Source organism: Schistocerca cancellata, chromosome 8, assembly GCF_023864275.1.
Source record: "Schistocerca cancellata isolate TAMUIC-IGC-003103 chromosome 8, iqSchCanc2.1, whole genome shotgun sequence".
In the NCBI taxonomy this organism is placed as follows: domain Eukaryota; kingdom Metazoa; phylum Arthropoda; class Insecta; order Orthoptera; family Acrididae; genus Schistocerca; species Schistocerca cancellata.
Window position 1 is genome coordinate 232,043,493 of NC_064633.1, and position 24,018 is coordinate 232,067,510.

The following is a 24,018-nucleotide window of genomic DNA, read 5'->3' on the forward strand; positions in this document are numbered from 1 at the left end:
TCAGTCGAAGTGTTCGTACGCTTCTCAACAACAGATTCGGTGACCGATGGATTGGTAGAGGCGGACCAATTACATGGCCTCCACGCTCTCCTGACCTCAATCCTCTTGCCTCTCATTTATGGGGGCATTTGAAAGCTCTTGTCTACGCAACCCCGGTACCAAATGAAGAGACTCTTCGTGCTCGTATTGTGGGCGGCTGTGATACAATACGCCATTCTCCAGGGCTGCATCAGCGCCTCAGGGATTCCATACGACGGAGGGTGGATGCATGTATCCTCGCTAACGGAGGACATTTTGAACATTTCCTGTAACAAAATGTTTGAAGTCACGCTGGTACGTTCTGTTGCTGTGTGTTTCCATTCCATGATTAATGTGATTTGAAGAGAAGTAATAAAATGAGCTCTAACATAGAAAGTAAGCGTTTCCGGACACATGTCCACATAACATGTGGTGTCACCGCCAGACACCACACTTGCTAGGTGGTAGCCTTTAAATCGGCAGCGGTCCGGTAGTAGACGTCGGATCCGCGTGTCGCCACTATCAGTGATTACAGATCGAGCGCCGCCACACGGCAGGTCTAGAGAGACTTCCTAGCACTCGCCCCAGTTGTACAGCCGACTTTGCTAGCGATGGTTCACTGACTAAATACGCTCTTATTTGCCGAGACGATAGTTTAGCATAGCCTTCAGCTACGTCATTTGCTACGACCTAGCAAGGCGCCATATTCAGTTACTATTGATATTGTGAATCATGTACCGTCAGGAGCGACGTTCATCATTAATGGATAAAAAGTTAAGTATTCCACCAGCTACGTCCGTTTTTCTAAATTCTAATTTCCTTGTCCTGTTCCAGACCTCACGCCAGCCTGCATGAACTGCATTTCGGCCTCCTCTAGTAACACGGTGTTGGCTCTCCTGCCAACCACAACATAACATATTTTCTTTCTTTGTGTGTGAGGAATGTTTCCTGAAAGTTTGGCCGTACCTTTTTGTAACACCCTGTATATGTCAGCGCTTAAGTATGTATAGTCCCCTACCTGAAGAGCCCGTATTGGTGCGAGGAGGGATAAAATCACAATATAGGCTACAACAAAAAGCCTAAGAACACGTCTGCCAGCAAAAATTTTTCAAGGTATGTAAATGTAGTCTCCAGTTCCGTTTCTTTTAGTCTTGCACAAAGAACATTTTCCTCAAATATTACATCATAAATCATCATAGGAGGTATTTCCCATGTTTATGCTCTACGTTACAGACCAGGATATGACAGCAAAGTCTCTCGAAACCGGTTGTCGAAAACAAGTTTTTTGCGATCTTGCTACAGAGAGATTTTTTAGGAATTAGTACAGATCCCTCTTAGTCATTTCTCAACATGAGTGAAACCTGGTCATTAAGAGAGGCAGGATTGGGTTACGATTGTGGACGGAGCCCGAATTAATTACTATTGGTTTGCTTTGCAATTTCACTCATTTATTTTAATAAATAATTTTTTAAAACAAGCCAGTGAGGTCGCAATCAGACTTTTAAGGCAAGTAACCACAATTACGGCTGAAGGCCTTTAACGCGAATAATGGCAATTATTTCAAATTTAACAAATACATAAAATACAGACAGCAAATAATTTCTGAAAACAACCCAATGTGGACGCAATTAGAATTTTTTAAGGCAAGTAACCACTATCATGGCTGAAGGTCTTTAATGCCAAAATGGCAATTATGAAATAATTTAACAAATATACTGTCAAACAGCTAATGGGATGGCAAAAGTTAATTATAAAAAGAAACAACAGATCCCCAAACAGGTGAGGCAAATGATGGTAACTTAATAACACACTAATAAAATAATACACAAGGGCCACTGACAGACGGTGCTCCAGGAATCGACCTCTGAGTAGGTCACGCCAAAAACACGCGAGGAGAAAGGAAGACAAGAGTTGCATTCTGATCACAAGATAGTAACTCAGTCTATTGGCAGTGTAACGAGCGACTAATGATAATCTTGGTGAGGCTACCTTACGTCCAACAAACCCATGCAAAGATGTAAAATTACGCCAAAGCCGGAACCGACAGTCTGGATTCCGCCCGCAGAATACTGTCCTTAGAGCGCCCGAAACAACAAGGAATGACTACCACCAAGGTAGAAGAATCGCCAACCAACCAACAAACACAACTGTCACCTCGCCCAAAGAGTACGTTGAGTTAAACCTGTGGCCCAAAACCACAATACAATAAAACCACAGTCACAGGAGAATCGGGAAATTTCACAAAGGTTTCTCTACGCGAATTGAAAACGCACTCAAATTAGCAGGATCCGGTTCCGACGAGGTCGTGCACCCTCGTGATCACAACCCTCTTCGATGAGGCAGCGCCCGCATCTCGTGGTCGTGCGGTAGCGTTCTCGCTTCCCACGCCCGGGTTCCCGGGTTCGATTCCCGGCGGGGTCAGGGATTTTCTCTGCCTCGTGATGGCTGGGTGTTGTGTGCTGTCCTTAGGTTAGTTAGGTTTAAGTAGTTCTAAGTTCTAGGGGACTGATGACCATAGATGTTAAGTCCCATAGTGCTCAGAGCCATTTGATGAGGCAGTGCATACACGCCCCCAGCCGTCTCGGCGCGTTGTCGCTCTGCCTCCCCAACCGAATACCACACTCAAACCACACGGAAGAAGCACGAGGTCGCCCCAAAGACAGGGCAGTAGAACTACATATCGATAAGCACTGCTGCTGCCACTAACGGCGAGGCAACGCTTACGAAACCGAGTGGTGCCAGTGAACACGAGAAGAAGACAACCATGCCAACTAAACGATACGGTCTGGCAGAAAGCTAAACACGGCTCCTTTTACCGACCTCCCGACTCAGCAGCATTAGTGGCACAACAACTGAGAGAAAATTTGGAATACATTTCACATAAATTTTCTCAGCATGTTATAGTCTTAGGTGGAGATTTCAATTTACCAGATATAGACTGGGACATTTAGATGTTTAGGACGGGTGGTAGGGACAGAGCATCGAGTGACATTATACTGAGTGCAATATCCGAAAATTACCTCGAGCAATTCAACAGAGAACCGACTCGTGGAGATAACATCTTGGACCTACTGATAACAAACAGACCCGAACTTTTCGACTCTGTAAGCGCAGAACAGGGAATCAGTGATCATAAGGCCGTTGGAGCATCCCTGAATATGGAAGTAAATAGGAATATAAAAAAGGGAGGAAGGTTTATCTGTTTAGCAAGAGTAATAGAAGGCAGATTTCAGACTACCTAACAGATCAAAACGAAAATTTATGTTCCGACACTGGCAATGTTGAGTGTTTATGGAAAAAGTTCAGGGCAATCGTAAAATGCGTTTTAGACAGGTACGTGCCGAGTAAAACTGTGAGAGACGGGAAAAACCAACCGTGGTACAACAACACAGTTAGCAAACTACTGCGAAAGCCAAGAGAGCTTCACTCAAAGTTTAAACGCAGCCAAAACCTCTCAAACAGAAGCTAAACAATGTCAAAGTTAGCGTAAGGAGGGCTATGCGTGAAGCGTTCAGTGAATTCGAAAGTAAAATACTAGGTACCGACTTGACAGAAAATCCTAGGAAGTTCTTGTCTTACATTAAATCAGTAAGAGGATCGAAACAGCATATCCAGACACTCCGGGATGATGAAGGCATTGAAACAGAGGATGACACGCGTAAAGCTGAAATACTATACACCTTTTTTCAAAGCTGTTTCACAGAGGAAGACCGCACTGCAGTTCCTTGTCTAAATCCTCGCACAAACGAAAAAATGGCTGACATCGAAATAAGTGTCCAAGGAATAGAAAAGCAACTGGAATCACTCAACAGAGGAAAGTCCACTGTACCTGACGGGATACCAATTCGATTCTACACAGAGTACGCGAAAGAACTTGCCCCCCTTCCAACCGCAAGTCTCTAGAGGAACGGAAGGTTCCAAATGATTGGAAAAGAGCACAGGTAGTCCCAGTCTTCAAGAAGGGCCGTCGAGCAGATGCGCAAAACTATAGACCTATATCTCTGACGTCGATCAGTTGTAGAATTTTAGAACATGTTTTTTGCTCGAGTATCATGTCGTTTTTGGAAACCCAGAATCTATTATGTAGGAATCAACATGGATACCGGAAACAGCGATCGTGTGAGACCCAACTCGCTGTATTTGTTCATGAGACCCAGAAAATATTAGATACAGGCTCCCAGGTAGATGCTATTTTCCTTGACTTCCGGAAGGCGTTCGATACAGTTCCGCACTGTCGCCTGATAAACAAAGTAAGAGCCTACGGAATATCAGACCAGCTGTGTGGCTGGATTGAAGAGTTTTAGCAAACAGAACACAGCATGTTGTTATCAATGGAGAGACGTCTACAGACGTTAAAGTAACCTCTGGCGTGTCACAGGGGAGTGTTATGGGACCATTGCTTTTCACAATATATATAAATGACCTAGTAGATAGTGTCGGAAGTTCCATGCGGCTTTTCGCGGATGATGCTGTAATATACAGAGAAGTTTCAGCATTAGAAAATTGTAGCGAAATGCAGGAAGATCTGCAGCGGATAGGCACTTGGTGCAGGGAGTGGCAACTGACCCTTAACATAGACAAATGTAATGTATTGCGAATACATAGAAAGAAGGATCCTTTATTGTATGATTATATGACAGCAGAACAAACACTGGTAGCAGTTACTTCTGTAAAATATCTGGGAGTATGCGTGCGGAACGATTTGAAGTGGAATGACCATATAAAATTAATTGTTGGTAAGGCGGGTACCAGGTTGAGATTCATTGGGAGAGTCCTTAGAAAATGTAGTCCATCAACAAAGGAGGTGGCTTACAAAATACTCGTTCGACCTATACTTGAGTATTGCGCATCAGTGTGGGATCCGTACCAGATCGGGTTGACGGAGGAGATAGAGAAGATCCAAAGAAGAGCGGCGCGTTTCGTCACAGGGTTATTTGGTAACCGTGATAGCGTTACGGAGATGTTTAACAAACTCAAGTGGCAGACTCTGCAAGAGAGGCGCTCTGCATCGCGGTGTAGCTTGCTCGCCAGGTTTCGAGAGGGTGCGTTTCTGGATGAGGTATCGAATATATTGCTTCCCCCTACTTATACCTCCCGAGGAGATCACGAATGTAAAATTAGAGAGATTAGAGCGCGCACGGAGGCTTTCAGACAGTCGTTCTTCCCGCGAACCATACGCGACTGGAACAGGAAAGGGAGGTAATGACAGTGGCACGTAGAGTGCCCTCCGCCACACACCGTTGGGTGGCTTGCGGAGTATAAATGTAGATGTAGATGTAGCCGCAGCACGGCTCATTAAAAGAAAATTCAATCTAACTTTAACGTAGTCCGGGGTTCGGAGTACAGCTTGATCCGAATTAATATTTTGTGATAATCCATGATCGGCTCCCTTTAAACTGGAATTTAGAAAAATGTCAGCTTCAGCAAGTGTCTGTGTGTACTCACGTTTTCCTGGATCATGTGCAGCGTGGAAGCGCTCCTGGGGTTGTTGGAGTCGGCGATGAGCGACCGCATGGCCTGCCGGATGAGCGGCTCTATCTGGGAGTTGATGGTGCTGAAGTCCAGCAACACGGCCGAGCCCGCCATGCCCAGGATGAAACCGAGCACCTGCGTGGCGATGAACTGCAACACACCAAACAGGCCGCCGTCAGCAGGACCGTTCGCATTTGGATATGAAATATCTTGGGTGAGGATGTCTTAGGTGACTATATTAAGTTTGGTTTCGGGAAAGGTAAAGGCAGCAGAGAGTCATTTATGTCGTTGCCGTTGATAATGGACGCATGACCGCAGAAAAACGAAAACCACTTCGTAGAATCGGTCTATCGACAAAAATCGGTCAACAATGTAAAGCAGGGTTCCCCAAACTATTTTGGACAAGTGACCCCTTTTCCAAAATGAACTGTTACCTCAGACCCCCATGGCCAAATTACCTACTTTTAAGATCAACCCCCTTATTCATAATGCACAAACTTGTCCACAGACTTGCCGAGTTTTTCATCTTGTACGAACTTGAGACTTTACATTACTACAACAATGCTATTTCCTACTAAAATATTAATTATTCTTAGTACACGTAACATAACATAAACAATACAGTACCTACCTATCTTGAAAGTTTTAAATAAGAACTTGTGTTAATTTAATGGGGGTCGATTTTTAGACCTCGTAGACCCCCAAAATCAGTTTTCGTTCATGTCGACCCCTAGGAAACCGATATCGACCCCAAGGGATCGATATCGACCACTTTGGGAATCCCTGGTGTAAAGTTTATGTGCTAATTTCCCGGAATAACCTGTAGCGAAAGTTGGGTATTATTCAGTATTTATAGGATCCAGGTAGGAAAAATAAGATTGCAAGAACGAAGTCCTCGGAGTAAAACGGATGTATGACGGTGTTGTAGTCTTTCACACTTGTTGTGTAATCAGTGCATGGAAGAAGCAATTACGTATATAATAGGTAGGTTCAGAAGTGTAATTTTTATTAACTTTGCTCTTGACTATCAGATCTTTCTGTCCGTACTTCCCTATATACTTTACGAATTTCCTTTACACAAAAAGAACCTATTAGGCGACGGTTGTGACAGAGACATGTCACAATAATTATTTGCTTTTTTAGTTTACTCACAGCGACTCTGAACGTTTCAGGTAACTGACTTAGTTTGTTCCTGCAAAAACCATTCGCTCTACCAAGTGTTATAGTATACTAATTTTTCGAAACGAAAAATTCTTTTCAATATCGTATACACGGCCATCACGCTTTTTGAAGCCTAAACTGTCAGCCCTTGCTGGCAACGTATAGTTTCAATCTTAGTTTTATTACGATTCACGAGACCGTACTTTGAGTCGATTTCAACATTGCTGCCAACCGTTGGTGCTGGTAAATCGTTGGCACACTTTTTTCGCATTTTTAATTGGTTGCTTTGATAGTGTTGGTTGTAAACAGAAAATGTTTTGCTGAACAAATACCCTTAGCAATATTATATAGTCTCATCATGTACTACACCTACATATTTATTGTCTAGGTTAATGTCATTATTTAAATATTTATTGTGGGTTAGAGTCAGATTTCTTACTATAGAGTATCTTTTATTTCGTTATTTCAAAATAGTTTAATATTATAGGATTTCAGAAGTTACCCTCTTCAAACACGCGTTGGCCTTCAGAGATTGGTGACTGCCTACGATTTTATCTTGTAAGGGGTACTCAGTTTTAATTTTAACTTTAGTCACTTTACAGGTAAAACAATCCTACAAATTTTGAAATAGGGATCTCATTTCCGTCCAAAACAAGATTCAGAGCTGAATACATGGTGGAAAAATAGTATTTACCTTCATTATATTAACTTCGTGGAGATAAATATCACTAATAAGATATGTTATTAGTCTCTCAACAAACGAAGAGTTTGAAAACCGCTACAGCAGATTTTTCGTAATATCACCCTGTGTTTCTGTATGAGTGACAGACGTATTCCAAAAGACATTGCACTCCACTATTGTCCCCTTGTACGGTACGTCGCAGTTCATACGAAAAGTGGCCTCTGTAGCAGTGTTTGTCAATCTCTCAGTATAGAATCTCTCTAATGTAAGATGTTTACTTTACGTTGTTTGTGGAGTACTGTAACTCAATGAAAAATGTTAAAAAGCACCTAAACTGCTACATGTTGAAACTGATAAAATATAGCCTACGTGAACAAAATATTACATACCAAAATGGATCATAAAAACATCAAATGAATCTAGACAATGAATTTCTGTTCCAACTTGAAAGAAATTTCAGCTGTAAAAGATTAGAGTATCACTCTAAACGTACAACATGTAACACATATCCCGGGCAGAGTGGCCGTGCGGTTCTAGGCGCTACAGTCTGGAACCGAGCGATCGCTACGGTCGCAGGTTCGAATCCTGCCTCGGGCATGGTTATGTGTGATGTCCTTAGGTTAGTTAGGTTTAATTAGTTCTGAGTTCTAGGCGACTGATGACCTCAGAAGTTAAGTCGCATAGTGCTCAGAGCCATTTTGTAACACACAGAATACTGTAATAATCCTAAGATGCACAAGTACTGTGATGTGCTGCCGTCACTGCGGGAATCGGTCAGCATAGCGTCTTAGTGTCGCTGCTCATTCGTTGACCCCACATACGATGTGCATTATGGTAAGACTAGACTGACAAGGGAGTCCCCAGCCCCCCTGCCGTCAGATTTTGTGGTAAAATGGCCTAGAGGATAGGCCGTCAAAGTCTGAACTCAGATCAAGCATGAACAGTTGAAGAAGGTGTACTGAACAGTGAAAAAAGAAGCATAACAGATACAGCGAACGGTCCAAGCTCAAGATGTGTAACATGGAACGAAACTCCAGAGCCGTGGTGTAGTTGTTGTGTGGTTTCGGTGTTGAACTGCAAAGTGGGAGATCCAGACTTAAATCTCCATCGTGCGCAATTTTTTTTTTTCACAAAATTATGATCTTCCCGTTCGGTCATTGATGTGTCTGTTCTCCTTCTCTACTCTTGGCAATTCTCATACTATACATTGGTTGTAATATGTGAGTCGTCATGTAGTAAGAACATATTATCGCAAGTAAATGTGATAAATAGTGAGAGCAGGAGAGATGCTTCATAGACCTCTCATACAAATGAAAACAACAAATAAACGGTTGTGAATTAAGTTACAACAAAGGAATTCAAGCAGCAAAACTTACAAAACGGAATGCATGTGTCATTACGTGTGGTACTTGTTCAGAACGAATAGGAGGTACGTACGTATATGGAGGTCGCTTCCTCACTCCTCACTCCTCACTGTAGCAAACGAACGTTGCACCGCGACACGGACACAGATTTGAATACAGCGAACAGATGCATCAATGACAGGACGGATAGTTCGTAATTTTCTGGAGAAAAAAAAAGTTGCACGATGGAGACTTCGGTGTTCAGTACCGTGAGCACATAACCACGACGCCGTGACAGATTCAAGTCGCTCGATGTACATCTTGAGCTTGGAACGTTCAGTATTTCTATTTTGCTTCTTTTTTCGAAGTTCAGCATATAGTTGATATGTGCTAGGATTTTGAAGGGCTATCCGCTGAGGAGGCTGCGATGGGGAGCTTCCATTGTGAGTGGAACTGCATTGCACCGGAGGGGCGCAGCACGACACGGCTCTATTCAGTACACCGCATTTGAACTGCAGCAGCGCGACAATACGTAGCAAGAACTGTATGTAAAATGATCGGCAACTTCTAAGCAAAGTGGACGAAAGTGCCATGGATGTCATAATACCTTCTTTGGTAAGCGAGGGAGAAGACTATGACTTCATATATGCCAACTTTAGCGACCTTAGAAAGAATAGCGATGTGTGGATTTCTTCATGATCAGTTTTAAAAACAAAACTGGTTACAAATACTTGAATATACCAGTCCCAAACGAATTACCAGGCCTCAGAATTCGATTGTCTCTCGTGATTCTTAGAGACGATGAGACCTTATCCACATACAATTAGACGACCAATCGAAAAAAGTATACGGTTACATACATAACAACGCGCGAAGAGTTTCAGAAAACGCTCTTGGAATACTGAGCCAAAAATTTAGGGTTTACCATCGCAAGATCTATCTCAGTATGGAACATGCAGGTAACGTGATTTTTGTCACTTGTGTCTTGCACAACTTTCTCAGAAGCTACACAGTGTTGTTTGAAGTAATACAATTACGAGACAGCCGGCCGGAGTGGCCGAGCGGTTCTAGGCACTACAGCCTGAACCACACGACCGCTACGGTCGCAGGTTCGAATCCTGGATCGGGCATGGGAGTGTGTGATGTCCTTAGGTTAGTTAGGTTTAAGTAGTTCTAAGTTCTAGGGGACTGATGACCTCAGAAGCTAAATCCCATACTGCTCAGAGCCATTTGAACCATTTTTTGAATTACGAGACATTTCTCATATAGCAGCCAGTTTCTTAAACAACGCTGTCCTGACACGGGATACTTTCAAAGATTATTTCAATTACAAGCATAGTAGTTTGGTGAGGAAAAGCGACTTGGTAAACGGGGTATGTCGTTGAAGAGAAAATCAGTAGTAAAAATATCTAATAATAGGCACGTAGGTCGAACGGAGAGCAGCGCACTTCGTTACAGGATCATTTAGTAATCGCGAAAGCGTTACGGAGATGATAGATAACCTCCAGTGAAGACTCTGCAAGAGAGACGCTCGGTACCTCGGTACGGGCTTTTGTTGAAGTTTAGAGAACATACCTTCACCGAGGAGTCAAGCAGCATATTGCTCCCTCCTAGGTATATCTCGCGAAGAGACCATGAGGATAAAATCAGAGAGATTAGAGCCCACACAGAGGCATACTGACAATCTTTCTTTCCACGAACAATACGAGGCTGGAATAGAAGGAAGAACCAATAGAGGTACTCAAGGTATCCTCAGCCACACACCGTCAGGTGGCTTGCAGAGTATGGATGTAGATGTAGATGCAGGTACTAAAAAATACAGACCTAATCGTCCGTTTCACAATTTGAAAACATGTTGGTCGGTTGGTTGATTTGAGGGAAGAGTCAAAGAAGCAAGGTCATCGGTCCCACTTGATTAGGGAGGGATAGGGAAGGAAGTCGGCCGTGTCGCCTGGAGCGAATCATGGAAATCACGGAAAACTTAAATCAGAGCGGCAGGTTTGAATCGTCGTCCTCCCGAATGCGGGTCCAGTGTGCTAACCACTGGGCGACCTCGTTCTAAAAACATGTAATTTGTAGGTATTCATACGCTATGTTCCTACCATATAACTCCGCTGCCGCGTATTGGGCTCTGTCTCATCCGATATCATACAAATAATATTTGGTCGCGTCGCGCCGCAGCGCTCTACTGCAGTGCACTTCCGCCCAGTGCGGTCTCACCATTACAGCCAACTATTCGTCAACAAACATATCCGTATGCTTTTATTTTAGTTTTAAAAACCAACAGCCTCAGTTGCACAGTTTACCTAGACTTACCTAGGTTTCAGTCGGGATAACCCAACCTTCTTCAGAATGAAAGTAACTACCATTTGTCAAGCAAAAACTACAAATCCATTAATTATCGCCAGACTGTATGAACTTATCTGAATCTGCCTCGGCCCCAATTCGCAACCGCGATGCGGCAGCCACGAGTGCTGTACTGGAAATGACCGAAGCGTCATGAGGCCCGCCAAGGCCGACACAATACCTTGCACCTGCGCATAAACTGTGTGATGGGTACTTGTTTGGACAAGACGCGAACCTAACTCATGACTTTGAATTTACTAGTAAAGTGAAATAAAAGAAAGTTACAGCTGAGGAAAAGGGTGTATACGTTATCCTGTGAAGAACCTACTTAGGTCGAATGTCCTAAACATTTATGAAGTATTCGTTGGTCATGATATGAAGAAGACATCACGTGCTTACAACGTATGGCCTGTCTAGGAAAATTTTGTGCTGAAGTATGAAGTTTAATCACCTAAATAGAACTTAGGAATGGGAAGGATAATATAAAGCCAACGTCGTCATTATTATGACTAGGCCCAAAAATTTTTTGAGACGTAAATGTCAAGCATTTGCTATTTGCTTAGCTATGGTTACAACGCATAAACATCATACTGACTTGGCACATAAATGGTCGAACTTATGAACAAGTCTACATCTAATCTGTAACATTCGGCAATACGGGACACATAAAATAGATGGTCATTACTCAAGATTAGTATATTAGCGTAGAGTCAATTCAAAATCAACTAATGCACGTGCCTGATTAAGCTTCATGATGAAGATATCGTTATGAGTTACAGAAAGTGGGGCCGAGGCAATTTCAGATAAGTTTTTACAGTCTGAAGATAATTTATGGGTTTGTAGTTTAAGCTTGACGATGTCCACTATGGACAAACTGTAGTTACTTTCATTCTGATGAAGGTTGGGTTATCCCGGCTGAAACCTAGGTAAATCTAGGTAAGCTATGCAACTGAGACTGTTGGTTTTTAAAATTAAAATTAATATTTATACAGTTGTTGACAGGACCGCGAAATGTTGAAAATATTTATATCCGTATGCAGCCCATCACGGTCTGTCGTTTACACAAACATGACGTTATTAAAAACGTAACACAAAATTAACTTTGTCTCTCCCGTACTACACACAGTACGGATACTGGAGGTAACGGAACTCGTCCGCTTGCCGGAGTTGACAGTAAACGAATGAAAATCCAAGGAAAACGAGCACCGGTTATTCAGCCATCGTGTGCGGTTGAAGGTTTGTGGATCACAGAGTCCACCAACGGAGAATGTAAGTTAGCAGAACAGAACTGTAATAAAGTTCTCATATTTAGAGTACGGGTACATGTAGTAGGGCTCCTATCAGGATATCAACCTCTGTAGTTTTCAATAATATAATGTTTACGTGTATGGTACACTGCGATACTTGTTGAAGGGGTATTGAGAAGAAGTGGATTACCGAATAATGAATACAGAGTGCTACGTAAAAAAGGGACATGTTGCTGTTCATATCTTCGTAACAACATATTTACAAGAAAGTCAATCTGATTAAAATTACTTGGTCGTTCATACTTCACGCGTTGGAGCTGGTTTACTCCAATCAGAGCGCTCAACGTCACAGCCGAATCGTTCGCCAAATTGCCACAACAACTGGTCTCTTCAATTCCAATTCCTTGTCTGACATTCTTTCTTGTGTTTGGACCCCGAATCGTTGGTCTGGCACTTTTGTTTCATCATACATACTAAGCACACTACATACACATACAGACACACAAAACGATGCTAATGAAACACGTTTCGCACACAGCACTAACTGAACACTACTCGATATTTCCGCATGAGAGGTGACTCAGCGTTACATATGCCGTTATCACAGTCACAGAGATCGGCTTACGTTAGATAACCTTCGCACGACATTGCGTTTTTAATGCTGCAAATCTTCACTGGGAATGGGTGATCACAGTCAAACATACAACAATGTACTTCACTGTTGTAGTTCAGCGTTATGGTTACCGAATCAAGCTGTAATGGCGAAGGTCATGGATTCGGACCTCGTGAACTATCGAAAATTTCTGTTGAATTTCTAAATCTAATCAAAAGCGTTTGATTAGCATTTTTATTCAGTTAAATGGTTTCAATATTTTTTAATTCTAATTTCTTGCAATTTTCATCATCGTATTGATTTTTCTATGTGTTATTACTTTTCTGCCATCATTCTTTTTCGTCTGGAATCTGCCTGTGACCTCTATAATTTGCAACCGAGGACCACTCATTGGTTGTGCTAAAGCGCAGCTAGTTTTACCAGGGAGAGGATAGTTCGAGGTAACCAATGATAGCAAGAAATTAGTTTGCTGTTAGCGCTGAAACTGAGCTTTTCCTGTCTTGAGTTTGCTGGTAGAGGTTAGCTGTATTAACCGTGAACGAAGTAATAATGATCTTAGTTCTGCCGTAGACTGTTGACTAATGCTTTCTTGGATACATCACACATTACGAGGTTGTGGTTGACTTAGGATATGAGATTAGATTCAGGGCTGCAAAACGTGTCCCCGGCCGCAGTACAATCATAGGTCACTTAAGATCAACTATCACGTAATTTTTAACGGATTATAGTTTGCAAATTTTGGAAATTTGTGGTAAGGTCTTCTGGGACCAAACTGCTGAAGTCATCGGTCCCTAAGCTTACGTACTACTTAAGCTAACTTAAACTAACTTACACTAGGGACAACACACGCACCCATGCACGAGGGAGGACTCGAACCTCCGACAGGGGGGAGCCGCACGGACCGTGGCAAGGCGCCCCACACCGCGCGGCTACATCGCGCAGCAACTATAGTTGTAGGTAATCAAAATTTGCTTCACACATTTCTCGTGAAATGTTTGGTGGAGCGAAAACAAGTTTCTCTAGAAAGTACACAATGGATTTTTTATCACTGTGAGATCTAGCTAAAAAAAGGGCTTGAATGTGATTGATCACCGGCCGTTGTGGCCGAGCGGTTCAGGCGCTTCAGTCCGGAACCGCGCTCCTGCTGCAGTCGCAGGTTCGAATGCTGCCTCGGGGATGGATGTGTGTGAAGTCCTTAGGTTAGTTAGGTTTAAGTAGTTGTAAGTTCTAGGGGACTGATGACTTCATATGTTAAGTCCCATAGCGCTTAGAGCCATTTGAACAATTTTTTGTGATTGATCAGGGAAATTAATGAAGACGTTATTTAGAGATTTGAGGATAACTCTAAGCCGAATTTTCATAGCCAAAATAAGGGTGGAAATTGGGAAAATGGGGAGTCAAACTGACTAAGGTGAAGTTAATTTATGCAAAAACAGCTTTAAATGTTGAAAAATAATCAGAATAATTAGGAAAAATTTAATTAGTGATTCGAGGAAACCATTTTTCCTAATTTTCATACCCAATCGAAGAGTGCAACATGGCCAAATGGGTTATCAAACTGACCATCTTAATGTGTAGCTAACCAAAAACGGTTAATTACTTGAAATTAATGAGGGTTATTAAGAAAAACATAATCAGTGATTTGAGGGAAAACTGAAACATTTCACAAACAGCATCTGATAGCTATGTGAACTAAGGACCTAAAAATTCATCTTTTAAACATCTAAGTATTTTCGCATAAAAGTTATATTCACCTGACTTTTACTCTCAACAACAAATTTTGAATGAAAGGTAGTTTTGAAAAATGATCAAATGTTTCGTGAAATAATTTGTCTAAAATTAAGAAATACAATGCCCAGTCACACCGCATAGGTCGATTTCGACGTGCAATAACGATTCACAGACGGAAGGTGGCAGCACTAGCACTAGAAGGTATGTAAAGCGTGTCGGGGAGACGTGGAAAACAGTGCAGTCGTGGTCCTTATGCGGAAACAGGGCCATTTATCTGATGCCTTACAGAGCATGATCATTGGCCCTTGGACCTAGTGTGGAAGCTTTTCAGAAATGGCTAAGTGTTTAAACTGTTCGCGTAGCGCCATGTTTACAATATACCATTCATGGCAAAATGGCACTTTCCAAAACCGGCGACGTGACAACTGTGTGATGCGTCACAGGCCATAGGTGAAACGTGAAAACTGCAGTCGCGGAGACGTGTACGGGCGAATAGACGTTGAGCCGTTGAATACCAGACCACCCAAATGAACCAAGGGGCTTACAATGTCTTCTCAATGACCGTTCGGCGAACATTGCTGTGTATAGACTCCCTCAGTTTGTGCGCGGTTCATGTACTCATGTAGATCGCTGTTCATAGGCGAATAACGCTGGAATTTACACGCCAGTCTCGGAACTGGTGGTTCACTGAATGGCGACAGGTGACGAATCACGTTTAATGCTCCATCAGACAGGTGACAGTAGGCGTGTATGGCGAGAAGCGTCTGAAAGCAAATAGCCTGCAACAATCGAGGGATCATTACGGGTGATCTCGTAATTCTGGAAGGCACAATGGATTACCACAAGTATGTATCTGTCCTCGGCGACCATTTCAGCCCAGAAATGCAGTCTGATTTCCTCCGGCATGAGGGCATCTACCAGCAGGTCAATGCAACATGACACGCGTCAGAGCGTACGAACGTAGTTCGAACAGTACCATGATTAGTTTACTGTACTCCGCTGGCCACCAAACTTCCCGGGTTTAAATGTAACCTAGAATGTGTGGGTCCATCTCACTCGGGCTGTTCGCCCCATGGATCCTAAGTCGAAAAACCTAGCGGAAGTGGCCACGGCACTGGATTCAACATGTCTTCACTGACTGTCTTCCTGCTGCAAAAGGTGATTACCGAGGCTTTTCACAGGTGGACACATAAAAGTGACTGGACAGTGTTTAACAGATTATGGGAAGATAGTAACATATGACACGTTTGTGAGTGGTGCTCGAAACGATGTACAGGAAATGACTTACCGAATGAGAACTTAAAGTTCATCTTAGAATATTACAATTTTGTACAGTACTGGACTATATATGTCTTGTGGATTGTATAAACCGTGCAGTATTATTTGCTGTATATGATATCGAACACCATTTAAAGACGCGTCAAATAATTCTCTAATCTGCTTTATTTTTTATTTTTACAAGGGTATTGTTGTGACTGAGAATTCGCAATTTTTCACAACACAACTTTTACTGATCTAAGTTCACAAGGTTGATGACGCAACCCAAAGGTAACAATAAAGAAAAAAGTCTCCTAAATGAGGCAAACAAAAGTTCACTTTTTATTTTCCACAAAGGTTCGTGGTAACACACTCTCACACTAGTAACAGTCCAATTCCGAGACGAAGACGTAATCTTCGACGGTTGCAGTACACGAGGTAGGCATCCAGCGTGAACTGAACTTCGGGATTTTTTTTCCTTTATTGGATTTCGATTCCCCCCAAAGGGGGCGGGCTGGCAGCAGCTGAGTACGCCGCTTTTCAGCCTATAGAATTTTTAAAAAATAAGAAGATAAGAAACAATAAAAACAGGCGATATCACGGTGACGTAAAATGTAAAAACGGCGGAAAATTGTGGGATATTAAAACATAAAACTAATGGTGGGCGATGATAATAACAGGAAGCAGAGAGGGAAAAAGTAGACAGGCAATTAAAAAAACACGGCGACAGTCTGAATTCTGTTCGCAACACATATAAAAAAGAATCACACTCTGCGACAGCATGATGTCCGTTCGGAAAAGACGCACAACACTTAACAATCACTAGGAAGACTGCACTAAAATGTCGAACTTCGGGCCTGGTTCTAGCCCGTAAATAGCTGTCTCCAGCCAATCAGATTTCGGCGTACTGATATTTCCTGCAGACCGTAGTTCGAGCTCCCCCTGCAGGAAGTAGTGCTCGGAGTGTCTGTTTCCATTATCTTGTGTGTAAATAGCCGGTGTTTACCATGCAGCTTTTGGGTACGCCTTTGAGCACAGACAACCAGTGGTGTTGCCGGGCCTCAGGGGCTACCTTGTCTCCGGTATAACAGGTATTACCACAAGTGGAGGCCACGTCGTTCGGCTCACGGAATTCCTTCAAACCGCTGTCAGGTACGACAACATTATATGCAAGTAACAAGCCATACTAGTTACACGATGTCGAGAAAATTAGAAGAAAAGTTCTGTGCGAAACAGCGTACCCGTGCTTTGCGACCGTGACCACTATCTGTAGGCGCTCATGTGGTTGCGTTCAAGCCTCGTAGTAGGTGGATCGCTACGCTGGGACCACTCACTTTTTTCTTCTTTACTTTACATTTTTGGAACAATACGCCTAGTCATATGATTTAGTACATACTACATCTGAAAAGTAATACACTGAGGTCATTGGACAACTCCTAATATCGTTTCGGACCACCTTTTGCCCTCAACTCGGCATGGCATGTACTCAAAAAGTCTTTACAAGTTCCCTGCGGAAATATTGAGTCATAGTGCCTTTACAGTTGCAAAAGCGTAGCCGATGCAAGATTTTGTGCACGAACTGACCACTCGATTATGTCCCATATACTTTCGATGAGATTCATGACGGGCGATCTGGGTGACGTAGTCACTCACTCGAATAGTCTGGAACGTTCTTCAAACCAATCGCGAGCAGTTGTTGCACGTTGACATGTTTGAGATCATGAATCGCTGCAAATGGCCTCCATGTAATCGAACATGACCATTGCCAGTCAATGATCGGTTGACTTCCATTTCTTGTAAACACAGCCCACACCATTATGGGGCCACCACCAGCTTGCACAGTGCCTTGTAGACTACTTGGGTCCATGGCTTCGTGGAGTCTGCGTCACACTCGAAATCTACCATCAGCTTTCACCAACTGGTAATCGGGACTTATATGAGCAGTCCACAGTTTTCCAGTCGTCTAGAGTCCTACCGACATGGTAACGAGCCCAGGAGAGGCGCTACAGGCGTCGTCATGCTGTTAGCAAAGGCACGCGCGTTGGTCTTCTCCTCCTATAGCCCATTAAAGCCATATTTCGGTGCACTGTCCTAACGGATGCGTAAGTCGTACGTTCGACATTGATTTCTGCGGTCATATCACACGGGTTTGCTTGTCTGTTATTACTGACAAGTCTACAGAGCGGCGCTGCCTTCGGTCGTTCAGTGACAGTCGTCGGCCACTGCGTTCTCAGTGGTGTGAAGTAATGCCTGAAATTTGATATCGTCGACCCACTGTGGATCTCGGAATATTGAATTTCCTAACGATTTCCAAAATCGAATGTTCCATGCGTCTAGCTCCAACTACCATTCCGCGTTCAAAGTCTGCAAATTTCCGTCGTGCGACCATAATCACGTCGGGAGCATATTCACATGAGTCATTTGATTACAACTGAGAGCTCCGCCAATCCATTGTCCTTTCACACCTTGTGTACGTGATACTATGGCCGCTTGTATACTGCATATCTCTACCCCGTGAGTTTTGTCACCTCAGTGCTTGATGAAAAACATGCATTTGCATAAACGTTTACTGTACCTCCAATGTTATTTCGCTACCTACTAATTTTTATTGTTATAAGATATATTACGTGGCTTTTAATTATATGTGCAAGCGCCTTCATACTTGTTCATATTTGATTGACAACGAACGAGAAATTCCTTCTCGTGAGGTTGCTGTTACACTAAGTTCAACAATACATCACTAAATTTCGGCACCGATATTTCCGAAAACCTTGTGTTACAGATGCCTTGTATGTAAATTGTCGTAAGAAAGAGAATTTTTTTCAAAATCTCAACGATCTTTATTAGAAACTCTGAAGAATCTCTGTGCACTTGAAAAACTGCATTCATTCGATGTAATAGATGCCGTTTTAATTTATGATTTTGGTGCCTGTCTGAAAAATATCATCCTGCAACTTACAATGTCGAAATCACATATTGTAAGTCATAGTATTATTGAATAAAGTTATTTTAACCTTTACAGTTGGCTTTCGGCTGCGAAGCGGAGTAGACGGAACTGTTAACGTCCTCAGCGCGGTCGGCCGCTGTGACCGAGAGGTTCTAGACGCTTTAGTCCGCAACCGCGCTGCTGCTACGGTCGCAGGTTCGAATGCTGCTTCGGGCATGGATGTGTGTGATGTCCTTAGGTTAGTTAGGTTTAAGTAGTTGTAAGTTATAGAGGACTGATGACCTCAGATGTTATGTCCCATAGTGCTCAGAGCCATTTCAGCTATTTTTGAATGCGTCTACGTGACCTTCCCGCTCGCTTTGGACGTCCTGAACGTAGAAAGGGAGCTTTCGACCATCTCAGACCATGTTGTTCATGTGTGAACGATCGACCTCCGACATCATACAATAAGGCGCAGTGGTAACTTAACGTTTTCTATTTACAGGAATGTCGAAGAATGGTGACGACCACACGGAAATCTTGCGAAAGACGCTTCGCACCTTACTCTTCCATTCTTCTGTGGTGGGTACATAGTGTAAATCCAACCCAACGCCACGCACTGGTCCAATATTTAAAGAAATAAGTGGCGCGGGATTAGCCGAGCGGTTTAAGGCGCTACAGTCATGGACTGTGCGGCTGGTCCCGGCGGAGGTTCGAGTCCTCCCTCGGGCGCCGGTGTGTGTGTTTGCCCTTAGGGTAATTTAGGTTAAGTAGTGTGTAAGCTTAGGGACTGATGACCTTAGCAGTTAAGTCCCATAAGATTACACACACATTTGAACATTTGAACAACAAAGAAATAAATGAAATGGCACCGAGACATGATAGGATTTTCTACATGATCATCCAGTACCTTTAAGGAGCACCCGCCATCCACGGAACGTCAGGCAGAGATTCAGCGCGTCAAAGCTAAAATTTTGGTTCTTTTCGACGCCGATTCGTAGTTGTCCGAGCACGATGCCACGACAGCGGCAGCAGGGAGGCACCCTCAATGCATCTTGTTGTCGCAGGTCTCAGATGGCGTCGACAAGCACTGATCCGTTCTTTTGATTCGCCACACGCTTCGAAGCTCACTATAGTAAATTCTATCGTGAAGAAGACCCTATAGTTGAGGCACTTACAGATATCCATCGCACCCTTTATGGCCAAGCGGCGGATTCGCTTGTAGATAACATCTCCACTGAAGACATCACTGATGAACCGCGCGGAGTGGCAGCGCGTTGTGAGGCGCCATGTCACGACTGCACGGACCCTCCCGCCGGACGTTCCAGTTCTTCCTCGGGCATGGGTGTGTGTGGTGTTCTTAGGAGAAGTTAGTGTGTAAGTCTATGGACTGATGACCTTAGCAGTTTGGTCCCTTAGAAATTCACACACATCTGAACATTTGAACATCACTGATGCGCTCGCCAAGCGAGGACTTGATGGACGACCAATAGAGTTTTATAGAATCTTCGGGGACTTAACGTTACCGAGATGGAGATAAATATACCCCTAAGATGCCACCACCACCGGATGTTCTGTGAAGTCTAATAATCCCGATACCCACATCCTCTGGAATCATGAGACCTGACGTCTATCGCCAATCTCTTTTCTCGACTAAGATTTTTATACGCCTCCTCGCTAAGTGCCTCTTTTTTTTTTTTTTTGGTCATTAGTCTACTGACTGGTTTGATGCGGCCCGCCACGAATTCCTTTCCTGTGCTAACCTCTTCATCTCAGAGTAGCACTTGCAACCTACGTCCTCAATTATTTGCTTGACGTATTCCAATCTCTGTCTTCCTCTACAGTTTTTGCCCTCTACAGCTCCCTCTAGTACCATGGAGGTTATTCCCTCATGTCCTAGCAGATGTCCTATCATCCTGTCCCTTCTCCTTATCAGTGTTTTCCACATATTCCTTTCCTCTCCGATTCTGCGTAGAACCTCCTCATTCCTTACCTTATTAGTCCACCTAATTTTCAACATTCGTCTATAGCACCACATCTCAAATGCTTCGATTCTCTTCTGTTCCGGTTTTCCCACAGTCCATGTTTCACTACCATACAATGCTGTACTCCAGACGTACATCCTCAGAAATTTCTTCCTCAAATCAAGGCCGGTATTTGATATTAGTAGACTTCTCTTGGCCAGAAACGCCTTTTTTGCCATAGCGAGTCTGCTTTTGATGTCCTCCTTGCTCCGTCCGTCATTGGTTATTTTACTGCCTAGGTAGCAGAATTCCTTAACTTCATTGACTTCATGACCATCAATCCTGATGTTAAGTTTCTCGCTGTTCTCATTTCTACTACTTCTCATTACCTTCGTCTTTCTCCGATTTACTCTCAAACCATACTGTGTACTCATTAGACTGTTAATTCCGTTCAGCAGATCATTTAATTCTTCTTCAATTTCACTCAGGATAGCAATGTCATCAGCGAATCGTATCATTGATATCCTTTCACCTTGTATTTTAATTCCACTCCTGAACCTTTCTTTTATTTCCATCATTGCTTCCTCGATGTACAGATTGAAGAGTAGGGGCGAAAGGCTACAGCCTTGTCTTACACCCTTCTCAATACGAGCACTTCGTTCTTGATCGTCCACTCTAATTTTCCCTCTTGGTTGTTGTACATATTGTATATGACCCGTCTCTCCCTATAGCTTACCCCTACTTTTTTCAGAATCTCGACCCGCTTGCACCATTTTATATTGTCGAACGCTTTTTCCAGGTCGACAAATCCTATGAAATTGTCTTGATTTTTCTTTAGCCTTGCTTCCATTATTAGCTGTAACATCAGAATTGCCTCTCTCGTCCCTTTACTTTTTCTAAAGCCAAACTGATCGTCACCTAACGCATTCTCAATTTTCTTTTCCATTCTTCTGTATATTATTCTTGTAAGCAGCTTCGATGCATGAGCTGTTAAGCTGATTGTGCGATAATTCTCGCACTTGTCAGCTCTTGCCGTCTTCGGAATTGTGTGGATGATGCTTTTCCAAAAGTCAGATGGTATATCGCCAGACTCATATATTCTACACACCAACGTGAATAGTCGTTTTGTTGCCACTTCCCCCAATGATTTTAGAAATTCCGATAGAATGTTATCTATCCCTTCTGCCTTATTTGACCGTAAGTCCTCCAAAGCTCTTTTAAATTCCAATTCTAATACTGGATCCCCTATCTCTTCTAAATCGACTCCTGTTTCTTCTTCTATCACATCAGACAAATCTTCACCCTCATAGAGGCTTTCAATGTATTCTTTCCACCTATCTGCTCTCTCCTCTGCATTTAACACTGGAATTCCCGTTGCACTCTTAATGTTACCACCGTTGCTTTTAATGCCACCAAAGGTTGTTTTGACTTTCCTGTATGCTGAGTCTGTCCTTCCGACAATCATATCTTTTTCGATGTCTTCACATTTTTTCTGCAGCCATTTCGTCTTAGCTTCCCTGCATTTCCTATTTATTTCATTCCTCAGCGTCTTGTATTTCTATATTCCTGATTTTCCCGGAACATGTTTGTACTTCCTCCTTTCATCAATCAACTGAAGTATTTCTTCCGTTACCCATGGTTTCTTCGCAGCTACCTTCTTTGTACCTATGTTTTCCTTCCCAACTTCTGTGATGGCCCTTTTTAGAGATGTCCATTCCTCTTCAACTGTACTGCCTGCTGCGCTATTCCTTATTGCTGTATCTATAGCGTTAGAGAACTTCAAACGTATCTCGTCATTCCTTAGTACTTCCGTATCCCACTTCTTTGCGTATTGATTCTTCCTGACTAATGTCTTGAACTTCAGCCTACTCTTCATCACTACTATATTGTGATATGAGTCTATATCTGCTCCTGGGTACGCCTTACAATCCAGTATCTGATTTCGTAATCTCTGTCTGACCATGATATAATCTAATTGAAATCTTCCCGTATCTCCCGGCCTTTTCCGAGTATATCTCCTCCTCTTGTGATTCTTGAACAGGGTATTCGCTATTACTAGCTGAAACTTGTTACAGAACTCAAATAGTCTTTCTCCTCTTTCATTCCTCGTCCCAAGCCCATATTCTCCTGTAACCTTTTCTTCTACTCGTTCCCCTACAACTGCATTCCAGTCGCTCATGGCTATTAGAGTTTCGTCCCCCTTTACATACTGCATTACCCTTTCAATATCCTCATACACTTTCTCTATCTGTTCATCTTCAGCTTGCGACGTCGGCATGTATACCTGAACTATCGTTGTCGGTGTTGGTCTGCTGTCGATTCTGATTAGAACAACCTGGTCATTGAACTGTTCACAGTAACACACCCTCTGCCCTAACTTCCTATTCATAACGAATCCTACACCTGTTATACCATTTTCTGCTGCTGTTGATATTACCCGATACTCATCTGACCCGAAATCCTTGTCTTCCTTCCACTTCACTTCACTGACCCCTACTATATCTAGATTGAGCCTTTGCATTTCCCTTTTCAGATTTTCTAGTTTCCCTACCACGTTCAAGCTTCTGACATTCGACGCCCCGACTCGTAGAACGTTATCCTTTCGTTCATTATTCAATCTTTTTCTCATGGTAACCTCCCACTTGGCAGTCCCCTCCCGGAGATCCGAATGGGGGACTATTCCGGAATCTTTTGCCAGTGGAGCGATCATCATGACACTTCTTCGATTACAGGCCACATGTCCTGTGGATACACGTTACGTGTCTTTAATGCAGTGGTTTCCATTGCCTTCTGCATCCTCATGTCGTTGATCATTGCTGATTCTTCCGCCTTTAGGAGCAATTTCCCACCCCTAGGACAAGAGAGTGCCCTGAACCTCTATCCGCTCCTCCGCCCTCTTTGACAAGGCCGTTGGCAGAATGAGGCTGACTTGTTATGCCGGAAGTCTTCGGCCGCCAATGCTGATTATTTATCAAAATTTAGGCAGTGGCGGGGATCGAATCCGGGGCATTTTTGATTATGAATCAAAGACGCTACCCCTAGACCACGGGTACCCCTCATAAGAGTCCTATTCCAGGTCCTGTCGGCTGCACAGACGTTCTTGGGCGGAGAGATACACAGTCACGCTGTTTACTATCTTTTATTATTACAACAAATATTACGCGGATTTTATTTCTATATACAAATTAAAAAGTTCATGGAATTCCTTCAAATTTGTCCATATTTCATTAACAAGGAAGTAGAAATTTCTTCTCGTTA

The 24,018-nt window shown here is 43.1% G+C and overlaps 1 protein-coding gene across 1 annotated transcript in view; it reads right to left on the reverse strand.

Annotated features, from left to right (window-relative positions):
• Nucleotides 1-24,018, reverse strand: part of LOC126095192 (tetraspanin-2A) — a 306,747-nt gene that overhangs the window by 13,599 nt on the left and 269,130 nt on the right. Inside the window, exon 2 of the mRNA XM_049909926.1 lies at nt 5,464-5,640. Within this exon, the coding sequence (XP_049765883.1) occupies nt 5,464-5,640 (177 nt within the window). The remainder of the gene's footprint in view (nt 1-5,463; nt 5,641-24,018) is intronic.